The following is a 16,627-nucleotide window of genomic DNA, read 5'->3' on the forward strand; positions in this document are numbered from 1 at the left end:
ACTGCCAAAAGGACATTGTGTTCCTTCTGGATGGTTCTGATGGCACAAGGAATGGCTTCCCTGCCATGCGTGATTTTATAGAGAGAGAGGTGGAGAAACTAAATGTGGGACAAGACAAAGACCGCGTCTCTGTGGTCCAATACGGCAGAGACTCAGAGGTCCATTTCTATCTGAACACATTCACCACAAAACAGGATATTTTGGATGCAGTCAGAGGGCTGAGACATAGAGGAGGCACCCCTCAACACCGGGGCAGCCCTCCAGTATGTCAGGGACAACGTCTTTACAAGCTCCTCCGGGAGCAGGCGTCTGCAAGGGGTTCCACAGATGTTGATCCTGCTAAATGGTGGGAGGTCTTTTGACAATGTAGACACCCCAGCCTCTGCTCTCAAACAGCAGGGCATCTTTGTGGTAGGCATTGGAACAAGGAACTCTGACAGTAAAGAGCTGCAGAAGATATCATATGAGCCTAGTTACGCTCTGAAAGTGTCTGACTTCACCGACCTCCCTGGTGTCCAGGAGCAGCTCTCCTCTGTAATGAGCAAAGCGCTGGTGAAGGTCGCGCCCGTGACACCAACAGAAACTGGTAAGAATGTGACAGACTTTTTTACTCAAAGCTCAGGGTAGGATTGGAACTGAACAGTATTTTTATTGTACCCTTTTTTACTTCCAAGTACATTTGAGGTTAGCAAGCATCACTCTTAGAAAAAAAGGGGGAAGGGGGTCCAGAACTGAAGGAGTTAGTTGAAATAAAAAAAAGTCTAGGTTAACGTTTGTCATCTGGCTTTCACATGGGAAATTTGACACGTGAAGCTGAATATGTCTGAATTGTTTTGTCCCCTAGTGGTAAGAAAGCAAGGAGGAAAAGATGTTGTGTTCTTGTTGGATGGATCTGATGGCACTAGAACTGGCTTCCCAGCTGTGCGAGACTTTGTCCAAAGAGTTGTGGAGACGCTCAGTGTGGATGACAACACAGACCGTGTCTCAGTGGTTCAGTACAGCAGAGACCCAGCTGTCCAATTCTATCTGAACACGTACACCACAAAAGGCGACATCCTTGACGCTGTCAGAGTGTTGAGGCACAAGGGTGGAAGTCCCCTTAAGACTGGAGCAGCTCTCCAGTACTTGAGGGATAATGTCTTCACGGCCTCTGCTGGAAGCAGGCTCCCTGAACAAGTCCCACAGCTCCTGATATCGATAAGTGGTGGAAGGTCTTTTGACAGTGTTGATGCGCCAGCCTCTGCTCTCAAACAGCTGGGTGTCTTGACCTTTGCAATTGGAACCAGGAGCGCTGATATCAGAGAACTGCAGAAGATAGCCTACGATCCCAGCTATGCTCTCACTGTGAATGAATTCACTGACCTTCCAAATGTCCAACAGCAACTTCAGTCCTCCGTGGAGGCTGTGATTGTTGAGGTCCAACCAGAAGCACCAACTGCACCTGGTATGTTAACAAGGCCCATGCTGGCCTGACATGACACCTTACTTGTTTGGCCTACTTTGAGGCAAGGACATTTAGTGTGACTTTAGTTTAGCTGCATTTTCAGATGAGGCAGATGTGTTCTACCTACCATTGTTTTAGAACTGAGTTAGGCAGCGCTAGGTGAATGAACAAGGCATAAAATTCAACCAATTGATGCTTAGCCCAGCAGTGTACATTATGCCAAGAAAACTTATGTCATGTCTTCCTGTCTTTTCTCAGTCGACACTGCCAAAAAGGACATTGTGTTCCTTCTGGATGGTTCTAATGGCACAAGGAATGGTTTCCCTGCCATGCGTGATTTTGTAGAGAGAGTGGTGGAGAAACTAAATGTGGGACAAGACAAAGACCGCGTCTCTCTGGTTCAATACGGCAGAGACTCAGAGGTCCATTTCTATCTGAACACATTCACCACAAAACAGGATATTTTGGATGCAGTCAGAGGGCTGAGACATAGAGGAGGTACACCCCTCAACACCGGGGCAGCCCTCCAGTATGTCAGGGACAACGTCTTTACAAGCTCCTCCGGGAGCAGGCGTCTGCAAGGGGTTCCACAGATGTTGATCCTGCTAAATGGTGGGAGGTCTTTTGACAATGTAGACACCCCAGCCTCTGCTCTCAAACAGCAGGGCATCTTTGTGGTAGGCATTGGAACAAGGAACTCTGACAGTATAGAGCTGCAGAAGATATCATATGAGCCTAGTTACGCTCTGAAAGTGTCTGACTTCACCGACCTCCCTGGTGTCCAGGAGCAGCTCTCCTCTGTAATGAGCAAAGCGCTGGTGAAGGTCGCGCCCGTGACACCAACAGAAACTGGTAAGAATGTGACAGACTTTTTTACTCAAAGCTCAGGGTAGGATTGGAACTGAACAGTATTTTTATTGTACCCTTTTTTACTTCCAAGTACATTTGAGGTTAGCAAGCATCACTCTTAGAAAAAAAGGGGGAAGGGGGTCCAGAACTGAAGGAGTTAGTTGGAATAAAAAAAAGTCTAGGTTAACGTTTGTCATCTGGCTTTCACATGGGAAATTTGACACGTGAAGCTGAATATGTCTGAATTGTTTTGTCCCCTAGTGGTAAGAAAGCAAGGAGGAAAAGATGTTGTGTTCTTGTTGGATGGATCTGATGGCACTAGAACTGGCTTCCCAGCTGTGCGAGACTTTGTCCAAAGAGTTGTGGAGACGCTCAGTGTGGATGACAACACAGACCGTGTCTCAGTGGTTCAGTACAGCAGAGACCCAGCTGTCCAATTCTATCTGAACACGTACACCACAAAAGGCGACATCCTTGACGCTGTCAGAGTGTTGAGGCACAAGGGTGGAAGTCCCCTTAAGACTGGAGCAGCTCTCCAGTACTTGAGGGATAATGTCTTCACGGCCTCTGCTGGAAGCAGGCTCCCTGAACAAGTCCCACAGCTCCTGATATCGATAAGTGGTGGAAGGTCTTTTGACAGTGTTGATGCGCCAGCCTCTGCTCTAAAACAGCTGGGTGTCTTGACCTTTGCAATTGGAACCAGGAGCGCTGATATCAGAGAACTGCAGAAGATAGCCTCCGATCCCAGCTATGCTCTCACTGTGAATGAATTCACTGACCTTCCAAATGTCCAACAGCAACTTCAGTCCTCCGTGGAGGCTGTGATTGTTGAGGTCCAACCAGAAGCACCAACTGCACCTGGTATGTTAACAAGCACAGCCGCTTGCTGGCCCGACATGACACCTTAGTTGTTTGGCCTACTTTGAGGCAAGGACATTTAGTGTGACTTTAGTTTAGCTGCATTTTCAGATGAGGCAGATGTGCTCTACCTACCATTGTTTTAGAACTGAGTTAGGCAGCGCTAGGTGAATGAACGAGGCATAAAATTCAACCAATTGATGCTTAGCCCAGCAGTGTACATTATGCATAGAAATCTTATGTCATGTCTTCCTGTCTTTTCTCAGTCGACACTGCCAAAAAGGACATTGTGTTCCTTCTGGATGGTTCTGATGGCACAAGGAATGGTTTCCCTGCCATGCGTGATTTTGTAGAGAGAGAGGTGGAGAAACTGAATGTGGGACAAGACAAAGACCGCGTCTCTGTGGTCCAATACGGCAGAGACTCAGAGGTCCATTTCTATCTGAACACATTCACCACAAAACAGGATATTTTGGATGCTGTCAGAGGGCTGAGACATAGAGGGGGGCACACCCCTCAACACCGGGGCAGCCCTCCAGTATGTCAGGGACAACGTCTTTACAAGCTCCTCCGGGAGCAGGCGTCTGCAAGGGGTTCCACAGATGTTGATCCTGCTAAATGGTGGGAGGTCTTTTGACAATGTAGACACCCCAGCATCTTCTCTCAAACAGCAGGGCATCTTTGTGGTAGGCATTGGAACAAGGAACTCTGACAGTATAGAGCTGCAGAAGATATCATACGAGCCTAGTTACGCTCTGAAAGTGTCTGACTTCACCGACCTCCCTGGTGTCCAGGAGCAGCTCTCCTCTGTAATGAGCAAAGCGCTGGTGAAGGTCGCGCCCGTGACACCAACAGAAACTGGTAAGAATGTGACAGACCTTTACACTCAAAGCTCAGGGTAGGATTGGAACTGAACAGTATTTTTATTGTACCCTTTTTACTTCCAAGTACATTTGAGGTTAGCAAGCATCACTCTTAGAAAAAAAGGGGGAAGGGGGTCCAGAACTGAAGGAGTTAGTTGGAATAAAAAAAAGTCTAGGTTAACGTTTGTCATCTGGCTTTCACATGGGAAATTTGACACGTGAAGCTGAATATGTCTGAATTGTTTTGTCCCCTAGTGGTAAGAAAGCAAGGAGGAAAAGATGTTGTGTTCTTGTTGGATGGATCTGATGGCACTAGAACTGGCTTCCCAGCTGTGCGAGACTTTGTCCAAAGAGTTGTGGAGACGCTCAGTGTGGATGACAACACAGACCGTGTCTCAGTGGTTCAGTACAGCAGAGACCCAGCTGTCCAATTCTATCTGAACACGTACACCACAAAAGGCGACATCCTTGACGCTGTCAGAGTGTTGAGGCACAAGGGTGGAAGTCCCCTTAAGACTGGAGCAGCTCTCCAGTACTTGAGGGATAATGTCTTCACGGCCTCTGCTGGAAGCAGGCTCCCTGAACAAGTCCCACAGCTCCTGATATCGATAAGTGGTGGAAGGTCTTTTGACAGTGTTGATGCGCCAGCCTCTGCTCTCAAACAGCTGGGTGTCTTGACCTTTGCAATTGGAACCAGGAGCGCTGATATCAGAGAACTGCAGAAGATAGCCTACGATCCCAGCTATGCTCTTACTGTGAATGAATTCACTGACCTTCCAAATGTCCAACAGCAACTTCAGTCCTCCGTGGAGGCTGTGATTGTTGAGGTCCAACCAGAAGCACCAACTGCACCTGGTATGTTAACAAGCACAGCCCCAATGATGGCTTGACATGACACCTTACTTGTTTGGCCTACTTTGAGGCAAGGACATTTAGTGTGACTTTAGTTTAGCTGCATTTTCAGATGAGGCAGATGTGCTCTACCTACCATTGTTTTAGAACTGAGTTAGGCAGCGCTAGGTGAATGAACGAGGCATAAAATTCAACCAATTGATGCTTAGCCTAGCAGTGTACATTATGCCAAGAAAACTTATGTCATGTCTTCCTGTCTTTTCTCAGTCGACACTGCCAAAAAGGACATTGTGTTCCTTCTGGATGGTTCTAATGGCACAAGGAATGGTTTCCCTGCCATGCGTGATTTTGTAGAGAGAGTGGTGGAGAAACTAATGTGGGACAAGACAAAGACCGCGTCTCTGTGGTCCAATACGGCAGAGACTCAGAGGTCCATTTCTATCTGAACACATTCACCACAAAACAGGATATTTTGGATGCAGTCAGAGGGCTGAGACATAGAGGAGGTAGACCCCTCAACACCGGGGCAGCCCTCCAGTATGTCAGGGACAACGTCTTTACAAGCTCCTCCGGGAGCAGGCGTCTGCAAGGGGTTCCACAGATGTTGATCCTGCTAAATGGTGGGAGGTCTTTTGACAATGTAGACACCCCAGCCTCTGCTCTCAAACAGCAGGGCATCTTTGTGGTAGGCATTGGAACAAGGAACTCTGACACTATAGAGCTGCAGAAGATATCATATGAGCCTAGTTACGCTCTGAAAGTGTCTGACTTCACCGACCTCCCTGGTGTCCAGGAGCAGCTCTCCTCTGTAATGAGCAAAGCGCTGGTGAAGGTCGCGCCCGTGACACCAACAGAAACTGGTAAGAATGTGACAGACTTTTTACACTCAAAGCTCAGGGTAGAATTGGAACTGAACAGTATTTTTATTGTACCTTTTTTACTTCCAAGTACATTTGAGGTTAGCAAGCATCACTCTTAGAAAAAAAGGGGGAAGGGGGTTCCAGAACTGAAGGAGTTAGTTGGAATAAAAAAAAGTCTAGGTTAACGTTTGTCATCTGGCTTTCACATGGGAAATTTGACACGTGAAGCTGAATATGTCTGAATTGTTTTGTCCCCTAGTGGTAAGAAAGCAAGGAGGAAAAGATGTTGTGTTCTTGTTGGATGGATCTGATGGCACTAGAACTGGCTTCCCAGCTGTGCGAGACTTTGTCCAAAGAGTTGTGGAGACGCTCAGTGTGGATGACAACACAGACCGTGTCTCAGTGGTTCAGTACAGCAGAGACCCAGCTGTCCAATTCTATCTGAACACGTACACCACAAAAGGCGACATCCTTGACGCTGTCAGAGTGTTGAGGCACAAGGGTGGAAGTCCCCTTAAGACTGGAGCAGCTCTCCAGTACTTGAGGGATAATGTCTTCACGGCCTCTGCTGGAAGCAGGCTCCCTGAACAAGTCCCACAGCTCCTGATATCGATAAGTGGTGGAAGGTCTTTTGACAGTGTTGATGCGCCAGCCTCTGCTCTCAAACAGCTGGGTGTCTTGACCTTTGCAATTGGAACCAGGAGCGCTGATATCAGAGAACTGCAGAAGATAGCCTACGATCCCAGCTATGCTCTCACTGTGAATGAATTCACTGACCTTCCAAATGTCCAACAGCAACTTCAGTCCTCCGTGGAGGCTGTGATTGTTGAGGTCCAACCAGAAGCACCAACTGCACCTGGTATGTTAACAAGCAAGGCCCAATGCTGGCCTGACATGACACCTTACTTGTTTGACCTACTTTGAGGCAAGGACATTTAGTGTGACTTTAGTTTAGCTGCATTTTCAGATGAGGCAGATGTGCTCTACCTACCATTGTTTTAAAACTGAGTTAGGCAGCGCTAGGTGAATGAACGAGGCAGAAAATTCAACCAATTGATGCTTAGCCCAGCAGTGTACATTATGCCAATAAAACTTATGTCATGTCTTCCTGTCTTTTCTCAGTCGACACTGCCAAAAAGGACATTGTGTTCCTTCTGGATGGTTCTGATGGCACAAGGAATGGTTTCACTGCCATGCGTGATTTTGTAGAGAGAGAGGTGGAGAAACTGAATGTGGGACAAGACAAAGACCGCGTCTCTGTTGTCCAATACGGCAGAGACTCAGAGGTCCATTTCTATCTGAACACATTCACCACAAAACAGGATATTTTGGATGCAGTCAGAGGGCTGAGACATAGAGGGGGCACACCCCTCAACACCGGGGCAGCCCTCCAGTATGTCAGGGACAACGTCTTTACAAGCTCCTCCGGGAGCAGGCGTCTGCAAGGGGTTCCACAGATGTTGATCCTGCTAAATGGTGGGAGGTCTTTTGACAATGTAGACACCCCAGCCTCTGCTCTCAAACAGCAGGGCATCTTTGTGGTAGGCATTGGAACAAGGAACTCTGACAGTATAGAGCTGCAGAAGATATCATATGAGCCTAGTTACGCTCTGAAAGTGTCTGACTTCACCGACCTCCCTGGTGTCCAGGAGCAGCTCTCCTCTGTAATGAGCAAAGCGCTGGTGAAGGTCGCGCCCGTGACACCAACAGAAACTGGTAAGAATGTGACAGACCTTTGCACTCAAAGCTCAGGGTAGGATTAGAACTGAACAGTATTTTTATTGTACCCTTTTTACTTCCAAGTACATTTGAGGTTAGCAAGCATCACTCTTAGAAAAAAAGGGGGAAGGGGGTCCAGAACTGAAGGAGTTAGTTGGAAAAAAAAAAGTCTAGGTTAACGTTTGTCATCTGGCTTTCACATGGGAAATTTGACACGTGAAGCTGAATATGTCTGAATTGTTTTGTCCCCTAGTGGTAAGAAAGCAAGGAGGAAAAGATGTTGTGTTCTTGTTGGATGGATCTGATGGCACTAGAACTGGCTTCCCAGCTGTGCGAGACTTTGTCCAAAGAGTTGTGGAGACGCTCAGTGTGGATGACAACACAGACCGTGTCTCAGTGGTTCAGTACAGCAGAGACCCAGCTGTCCAATTCTATCTGAACACGTACACCACAAAAGGCGACATCCTTGACGCTGTCAGAGTGTTGAGGCACAAGGGTGGAAGTCCCCTTAAGACTGGAGCAGCTCTCCAGTACTTGAGGGATAATGTCTTCACGGCCTCTGCTGGAAGCAGGCTCCCTGAACAAGTCCCACAGCTCCTGATATCGATAAGTGGTGGAAGGTCTTTTGACAGTGTTGATGCGCCAGCCTCTGCTCTCAAACAGCTGGGTGTCTTGACCTTTGCAATTGGAACCAGGAGCGCTGATATCAGAGAACTGCAGAAGATAGCCTCCGATCCCAGCTATGCTCTCACTGTGAATGAATTCACTGACCTTCCAAATGTCCAACAGCAACTTCAGTCCTCCGTGGAGGCTGTGATTGTTGAGGTCCAACCAGAAGCACCAACTGCACCTGGTATGTTAACAAGCACAGCCGCTTGCTGGCCTGACATGACACCTTACTTGTTTGGCCTACTTTGAGGCAAGGACATTTAGTGTGACTTTAGTTTAGCTGCATTTTCAGATGAGGCAGATGTGCTCTACCTACCATTGTTTTAGAACTGAGTTAGGCAGCGCTAGGTGAATGAACGAAGGCATAAAATTCAACCAATTGATGCTTAGCCCAGCAGTGTACATTATGCCAAGAAAACTTATGTCATGTTTTCCTGTCTTTTCTCAGTCGACACTGCCAAAAAGGACATTGTGTTCCTTCTGGATGGTTCTAATGGCACAAGGACTGGTTTCCCTGCCATGCGTGATTTTGTAGAGAGAGTGGTGGAGAAACTAAATGTGGGACAAGACAAAGACCGCGTCTCTGTGGTCCAATACGGCAGAGACTCAGAGGTCCATTTCTATCTGAACACATTCACCACAAAACAGGATATTTTGGATGCTGTCAGAGGGCTGAGACATAGAGGAGGTAGACCCCTCAACACCGGGGCAGCCCTCCAGTATGTCAGGGACAACGTCTTTACAAGCTCCTCCGGGAGCAGGCGTCTGCAAGGGGTTCCACAGATGTTGATCCTGCTAAATGGTGGGAGGTCTTTTGACAATGTAGACACCCCAGCCTCTGCTCTCAAACAGCAGGGCATCTTTGTGGTAGGCATTGGAACAAGGAACTCTGACAGTATAGAGCTGCAGAAGATATCATATGAGCCTAGTTACGCTCTGAAAGTGTCTGACTTCACCGACCTCCCTGGTGTCCAGGAGCAGCTCTCCTCTGTAATGAGCAAAGCGCTGGTGAAGGTCGCGCCCGTGACACCAACAGAAACTGGTAAGAATGTGACAGACCTTTACACTCAAAGCTCAGGGTAGGATTGGAACTGAACAGTATTTTTATTGTACCCTTTTTACTTCCAAGTACATTTGAGGTTAGCAAGCATCACTCTTAGAAAAAAAGGGGGAAGGGGGTCCAGAACTGAAGGAGTTAGTTGGAAAAAAAAAAAGTCTAGGTTAACGTTTGTCATCTGGCTTTCACATGGGAAATTTGACACGTGAAGCTGAATATGTCTGAATTGTTTTGTCCCCTAGTGGTAAGAAAGCAAGGAGGAAAAGATGTTGTGTTCTTGTTGGATGGATCTGATGGCACTAGAACTGGCTTCCCAGCTGTGCGAGACTTTGTCCAAAGAGTTGTGGAGACGCTCAGTGTGGATGACAACACAGACCGTGTCTCAGTGGTTCAGTACAGCAGAGACCCAGCTGTCCAATTCTATCTGAACACGTACACCACAAAAGGCGACATCCTTGACGCTGTCAGAGTGTTGAGGCACAAGGGTGGAAGTCCCCTTAAGACTGGAGCAGCTCTCCAGTACTTGAGGGATAATGTCTTCACGGCCTCTGCTGGAAGCAGGCTCCCTGAACAAGTCCCACAGCTCCTGATATCGATAAGTGGTGGAAGGTCTTTTGACAGTGTTGATGCGCCAGCCTCTGCTCTCAAACAGCTGGGTGTCTTGACCTTTGCAATTGGAACCAGGAGCGCTGATATCAGAGAACTGCAGAAGATAGCCTCCGATCCCAGCTATGCTCTCACTGTGAATGAATTCACTGACCTTCCAAATGTCCAACAGCAACTTCAGTCCTCCGTGGAGGCTGTGATTGTTGAGGTCCAACCAGAAGCACCAACTGCACCTGGTATGTTAACAAGCACAGCCGCTTGCTGGCCCGACATGACACCTTACTTGTTTGGCCTACTTTGAGGCAAGGACATTTAGTGTGACTTTAGTTTAGCTGCATTTTCAGATGAGGCAGATGTGTTCTACCTACCATTGTTTTAGAACTGAGTTAGGCAGCGCTAGGTGAATGAACAAGGCATAAAATTCAACCAATTGATGCTTAGCCTAGCAGTGTACATTATGCCAAGAAAACTTATGTCATGTCTTCCTGTCTTTTCTCAGTCGACACTGCCAAAAAGGACATTGTGTTCCTTCTGGATGGTTCTAATGGCACAAGGAATGGTTTCCCTGCCATGCGTGATTTTGTAGAGAGAGTGGTGGAGAAACTAAATGTGGGACAAGACAAAGACCGCGTCTCTGTGGTCCAATACGGCAGAGACTCAGAGGTCCATTTCTATCTGAACACATTCACCACAAAACAGGATATTTTGGATGCAGTCAGAGGGCTGAGACATAGAGGAGGTAGACCCCTCAACACCGGGGCAGCCCTCCAGTATGTCAGGGACAACGTCTTTACAAGCTCCTCCGGGAGCAGGCGTCTGCAAGGGGTTCCACAGATGTTGATCCTGCTAAATGGTGGGAGGTCTTTTGACAATGTAGACACCCCAGCCTCTGCTCTCAAACAGCAGGGCATCTTTGTGGTAGGCATTGGAACAAGGGACTCTGACACTATAGAGCTGCAGAAGATATCATATGAGCCTAGTTACGCTCTGAAAGTGTCTGACTTCACCGACCTCCCTGGTGTCCAGGAGCAGCTCTCCTCTGTAATGAGCAAAGCGCTGGTGAAGGTCGCGCCCGTGACACCAACAGAAACTGGTAAGAATGTGACAGACTTTTTTTACTCAAAGCTCAGGGTAGGATTGGAACTGAACAGTATTTTTATTGTACCCTTTTTACTTCCAAGTACATTTGAGGTTAGCAAGCATCACTCTTAGAAAAAAAGGGGGAAGGGGGTCCAGAACTGAAGGAGTTAGTTGGAATAAAAAAAAGTCTAGGTTAACGTTTGTCATCTGGCTTTCACATGGGAAATTTGACACGTGAAGCTGAATATGTCTGAATTGTTTTGTCCCCTAGTGGTAAGAAAGCAAGGAGGAAAAGATGTTGTGTTCTTGTTGGATGGATCTGATGGCACTAGAACTGGCTTCCCAGCTGTGCGAGACTTTGTCCAAAGAGTTGTGGAGACGCTCAGTGTGGATGACAACACAGACCGTGTCTCAGTGGTTCAGTACAGCAGAGACCCAGCTGTCCAATTCTATCTGAACACGTACACCACAAAAGGCGACATCCTTGACGCTGTCAGAGTGTTGAGGCACAAGGGTGGAAGTCCTCTTAAGACTGGAGCAGCTCTCCAGTACTTGAGGGATAATGTCTTCACGGCCTCTGCTGGAAGCAGGCTCCCTGAACAAGTCCCACAGCTCCTGATATCGATAAGTGGTGGAAGGTCTTTTGACAGTGTTGATGCGCCAGCCTCTGCTCTCAAACAGCTGGGTGTCTTGACCTTTGCAATTGGAACCAGGAGCGCTGATATCAGAGAACTGCAGAAGATAGCCTCCGATCCCAGCTATGCTCTCACTGTGAATGAATTCACTGACCTTCCAAATGTCCAACAGCAACTTCAGTCCACCATGGAGGCTGTGATTGTTGAGGTCCAACCAGAAGCACCAACTGCACCTGGTATGTTAACAAGCACAGCCGCTTGCTGGCCCGACATGACACCTTAGTTGTTTGGCCTACTTTGAGGCAAGGACATTTAGTGTGACTTTAGTTTAGCTGCATTGTCAGATGAGGCAGATGTGCTCTACCTACCATTGTTTTAGAACTGAGTTAGGCAGCGCTAGGTGAATGAATAAGGCAGAAAATTCAACCAATTGATGCTTAGCCCAGCAGCGTACATTATGCCAAGAAAACTTATGTCATGTCTTCCTGTCTTTTCTCAGTCGACACTGCCAAAAAGGACATTGTGTTCCTTCTGGATGGTTCTGATGGCACAAGGAATGGCTTCCCTGCCATGCGTGATTTTGTAGAGAGAGAGGTGGAGAAACTGAATGTGGGACAAGACAAAGACCGCGTCTCTGTGGTCCAATACGGCAGAGACTCAGAGGTCCATTTCTATCTGAACACATTCACCACAAAACAGGATATTTTGGATGCGGTCAGAGGGCTGAGACATAGAGGAGGTAGACCCCTCAACACCGGGGCAGCCCTCCAGTATGTCAGGGACAACGTCTTTACAAGCTCCTCCGGGAGCAGGCGTCTGCAAGGGGTTCCACAGATGTTGATCCTGCTAAATGGTGGGAGGTCTTTTGACAATGTAGACACCCCAGCATCTGCTCTCAAACAGCAGGGCATCTTTGTGGTAGGCATTGGAACAAGGAACTCTGACAGTATAGAGCTGCAGAAGATATCATATGAGCCTAGTTACGCTCTGAAAGTGTCTGACTTCACCGACCTCCCTGGTGTCCAGGAGCAGCTCTCCTCTGTAATGAGCAAAGCGCTGGTGAAGGTCGCGCCCGTGACACCAACAGAAACTGGTAAGAATGTGACAGACTTTTTACACTCAAAGCTCAGGGTAGGATTGGAACTGAACAGTATTTTTATTGTACCCTTTTTACTTCCAAGTACATTTGAGGTTAGCAAGCATCACTCTTAGAAAAAAAGGGGGAAGGGGGTCCAGAACTGAAGGAGTTAGTTGGAATAAAAAAAAGTCTAGGTTAACGTTTGTCATCTGGCTTTCACATGGGAAATTTGACACGTGAAGCTGAATATGTCTGAATTGTTTTGTCCCCTAGTGGTAAGAAAGCAAGGAGGAAAAGATGTTGTGTTCTTGTTGGATGGATCTGATGGCACTAGAACTGGCTTCCCAGCTGTGCGAGACTTTGTCCAAAGAGTTGTGGAGACGCTCAGTGTGGATGACAACACAGACCGTGTCTCAGTGGTTCAGTACAGCAGAGACCCAGCTGTCCAATTCTATCTGAACACGTACACCACAAAAGGCGACATCCTTGACGCTGTCAGAGTGTTGAGGCACAAGGGTGGAAGTCCCCTTAAGACTGGAGCAGCTCTCCAGTACTTGAGGGATAATGTCTTCACGGCCTCTGCTGGAAGCAGGCTCCCTGAACAAGTCCCACAGCTCCTGATATCGATAAGTGGTGGAAGGTCTTTTGACAGTGTTGATGCGCCAGCCTCTGCTCTCAAACAGCTGGGTGTCTTGACCTTTGCAATTGGAACCAGGAGCGCTGATATCAGAGAACTGCAGAAGATAGCCTACGATCCCAGCTATGCTCTCACTGTGAATGAATTCACTGACCTTCCAAATGTCCAACAGCAACTTCAGTCCTCCGTGGAGGCTGTGATTGTTGAGGTCCAACCAGAAGCACCAACTGCACCTGGTATGTTAACAAGGCCCATGCTGGCCTGACATGACACCTTACTTGTTTGGCCTACTTTGAGGCAAGGACATTTAGTGTGACTTTAGTTTAGCTGCATTTTCAGATGAGGCAGATGTGCTCTACCTACCATTGTTTTAGAACTGAGTTAGGCAGCGCTAGGTGAATGAACAAGGCATAAAATTCAACCAATTGATGCTTAGCCCAGCAGTGTACATTATGCCAAGAAAACTTATGTCATGTCTTCCTGTCTTTTCTCAGTCGACACTGCCAAAAAGGACATTGTGTTCCTTCTGGATGGTTCTGATGGCACAAGGAATGGCTTCCCTGCCATGCGTGATTTTGTAGAGAGAGTGGTGGAGAAACTAAATGTGGGACAAGACAAAGACCGCGTCTCTGTGGTCCAATACGGCAGAGACTCAGAGGTCCATTTCTATCTGAACACATTCACCACAAAACAGGATATTTTGGATGCTGTCAGAGGGCTGAGACATAGAGGAGGTAGACCCCTCAACACCGGGGCAGCCCTCCAGTATGTCAGGGACAACGTCTTTACAAGCTCCTCCGGGAGCAGGCGTCTGCAAGGGGTTCCACAGATGTTGATCCTGCTAAATGGTGGGAGGTCTTTTGACAATGTAGACACCCCAGCCTCTGCTCTCAAACAGCAGGGCATCTTTGTGGTAGGCATTGGAACAAGGAACTCTGACAGTAAAGAGCTGCAGAAGATATCATATGAGCCTAGTTACGCTCTGAAAGTGTCTGACTTCACCGACCTCCCTGGTGTCCAGGAGCAGCTCTCCTCTGTAATGAACACAGCGCTAGTGAGGGCCAGGTCTGTGACACCAACAGAAACTGGTAAGAATGTGACAGATTCTCTTATCATTGAACGGAACAATTCATTTAATTTTTTCTTGGACAAATGTCAGTTTTCATGTCTTTTGTGGACCTTTTCTGTTTTGGTGTCTTCTTTGATGAGATTTAGTATTCTTTAATTCTCATACCTTCTTGATCCTCAATTATCTATCTGTCTCGTAAGTCGTTGAATAGTTTCACATATTTCTTTTCCCCTGCAATATTTTCTTAGATTTTTTCTTTACTAACTACCAATATATGTGGCTTAACAAACATATACTCAAAACATTTACCGTCACAACTTAATTTCCTTTTTTGTCTTCAGTGTTTCCACAAGCTTATTGTCTCTCTGCAGGTCTTTTAGTCCACTTTTAAAAAGACATATAGTCTTTTACATGCAACAAGACAGACACATGTGCCCAAACACCCATAAACACATTGCCTCAGAAAAATATTATGTAAGAGTCATGTTTTTTTTGGGGATTATAGAGATTTGATGTCTTACCTTTTGTTTTTACAATACCTGCTTGAAAAACAAAAACTGCTACCCCACTGTGACAACCAACCAAAAAATGTCTTATAAGAAAAACTGGCACTGTAACCCTTACTTTTAACACTTTTAAAAATGTCAAAGGATTTGGTTTGAGCTTCTACTCTCAGTGTTCTAAATGTAATTTTGAAACTTACTGTGGACAACAGTGTGTTAACTATCAGCTTCATTCTGTGCTAAAGGGGAGAGTTTACTCCCTGTTCTCATTTTCACATTGAATTTAGTTTCCTGAACATTTACTGATTGAATTGTCTTTTTAGGCCCGAATGAAGTGGCTGTGCCACTATGAGCAATTCATTTTCCTTCCTTTAAGATCTCATCAAGTCTGAATTTCTGGCAGAAATTAACGGAAATTCTGTGTCCTCTAATTTGGGTCACATTGCCTGCATTTTTTAAATGTTTTTGAAAAGAGATAAAGCCAATACTTTCATAATATTACAAAGCGTTTACAATATGTTATATATATATATATATATATATATATATATATATATGTAACAAGCTCTTGTGGCATTTTAGATCCAAATGCTTGCCATTGCCAGCAAATATATTTTTTCTTCAATGGCTTATTTATATCCATGCCAAATCTGATGTGTTGAAAAAAAAAAATTGAATTCCTGGACCCTGGTAAACTCAATTGTCTTTATTTTCTACTGGTCTATTTTTTTCAAAGAGTTTCTTGTGTGTCTCCTCTTGATTATTTATTCCCATTGGTATGATAATGAATGGAGGATTGGTCCTCTACATAACTTTGAATGAATTCAACCTTAATATAGAAAAGGCAGTGGTTCAGAACACTAATGACTGAAATGTGCAGCCCCCCTCTTATCCTTCCTCAAAAACAGGAACAGGCTTCCTTTTTCCTTACACACTGGGTTCTATACAAAGAAAAATGCATACATTGTGAAAATTCTAAATAACCATAAATTATAAAATATTCCTATTGTTAAGCAACAGATTTTCTGATTGACTTTTCTTTACGTTATCAAGTCAAGAAACAATTTAACAGTCTTAAAAGTCACGCACACAGGACACCTATACTATCTCCTGTATCTGCTGCTCTTACTCCAGAGTCTTTGTTTCACGTTATGATCTCTAGCACAAAGTAATATACCTTTTTTTCTATCTCTTCCAGCTTCCCAGGGCCCCCGGAAGGATATCGTTTTCCTTGTTGATGGATCTGATGGTGTTGGACGGGAGTTTCCTATCATCCAGGAGTTTATCCGCAGAATTGTTGAGAACCTCAATGTTGGCGAGAATAAGATCCAGATTGGCGTGGTCCAGTATGCTGACAATGCCCAGGCTGACATGTATCTGAACACACATACAACCAAAGAAGGTGTTTTGAATGCCGTCAGGGGAATGAGGCGGCGCGGAGGAAGACAACGCAACCTTGGCCAGGCCTTGCAGTTTGTAAGTCAGGACATGCTAACTACAGCACGTGGTAGCAGGAAGGACGCCGGCGTGCCACAGTTTTTGATCGTTGTCTCCAGTGGGTCGTCAACAGATAACATCGGTCAGGCAGCATCCTCCCTCAAACAATCAAGAGTTCTTCCATTCAGTATTGGGACCAGGGATGTTAAACCTACAGAGCTCCAGATGGTGTCATATGTGCCAAACTTCGCCTACACTGTGGATGACCTCCCTGGCTTGTACACAGTCCAAGATAACTTGATCACCACTCTCACTGAGTTGTCAGATGATGATATCGCCAGGATGCGTCCAGTATTAACCTTCGAGGGTAATTTATTTTGTCTAAAATATGTTTTACAGCCAAAGCACATT

At 46.3% G+C, this 16,627-nt stretch overlaps 2 protein-coding genes across 2 annotated transcripts in view; both read left to right on the forward strand.

Annotated features, from left to right (window-relative positions):
- Positions 1-301: 301 nt before the first annotated feature.
- Positions 302-5,312, forward strand: LOC117820270 (collagen alpha-3(VI) chain). Its single transcript, XM_034693994.1, is given in 8 exon segments — positions 302-586; positions 845-1,444; positions 1,703-2,296; positions 2,555-3,154; positions 3,418-3,668; positions 3,670-4,012; positions 4,270-4,869; positions 5,134-5,312. Coding segments are annotated over 8 exon segments (3,426 nt in total). The 5' UTR covers positions 302-327.
- A 46-nt stretch (positions 5,313-5,358) lies between these two features.
- Positions 5,359-16,627, forward strand: part of col6a3 (collagen, type VI, alpha 3) — a 31,201-nt gene continuing 19,932 nt past the window's right edge. Inside the window, exons 1-12 of the mRNA XM_034693670.1 lie at positions 5,359-5,726; positions 5,986-6,585; positions 6,849-7,442; positions 7,699-8,298; positions 8,563-9,156; positions 9,414-10,013; positions 10,277-10,870; positions 11,129-11,728; positions 11,992-12,585; positions 12,844-13,443; positions 13,702-14,295; positions 15,978-16,583. Of these exons, the coding sequence (XP_034549561.1) occupies positions 5,468-5,726; positions 5,986-6,585; positions 6,849-7,442; positions 7,699-8,298; positions 8,563-9,156; positions 9,414-10,013; positions 10,277-10,870; positions 11,129-11,728; positions 11,992-12,585; positions 12,844-13,443; positions 13,702-14,295; positions 15,978-16,583 (6,835 nt within the window). The 5' untranslated portion in view covers positions 5,359-5,467. The remainder of the gene's footprint in view (positions 5,727-5,985; positions 6,586-6,848; positions 7,443-7,698; positions 8,299-8,562; positions 9,157-9,413; positions 10,014-10,276; positions 10,871-11,128; positions 11,729-11,991; positions 12,586-12,843; positions 13,444-13,701; positions 14,296-15,977; positions 16,584-16,627) is intronic.

The sequence above is a fragment of the Notolabrus celidotus genome, chromosome 10, assembly GCF_009762535.1.
Source record: "Notolabrus celidotus isolate fNotCel1 chromosome 10, fNotCel1.pri, whole genome shotgun sequence".
NCBI lineage: Eukaryota > Metazoa > Chordata > Actinopteri > Labriformes > Labridae > Notolabrus > Notolabrus celidotus.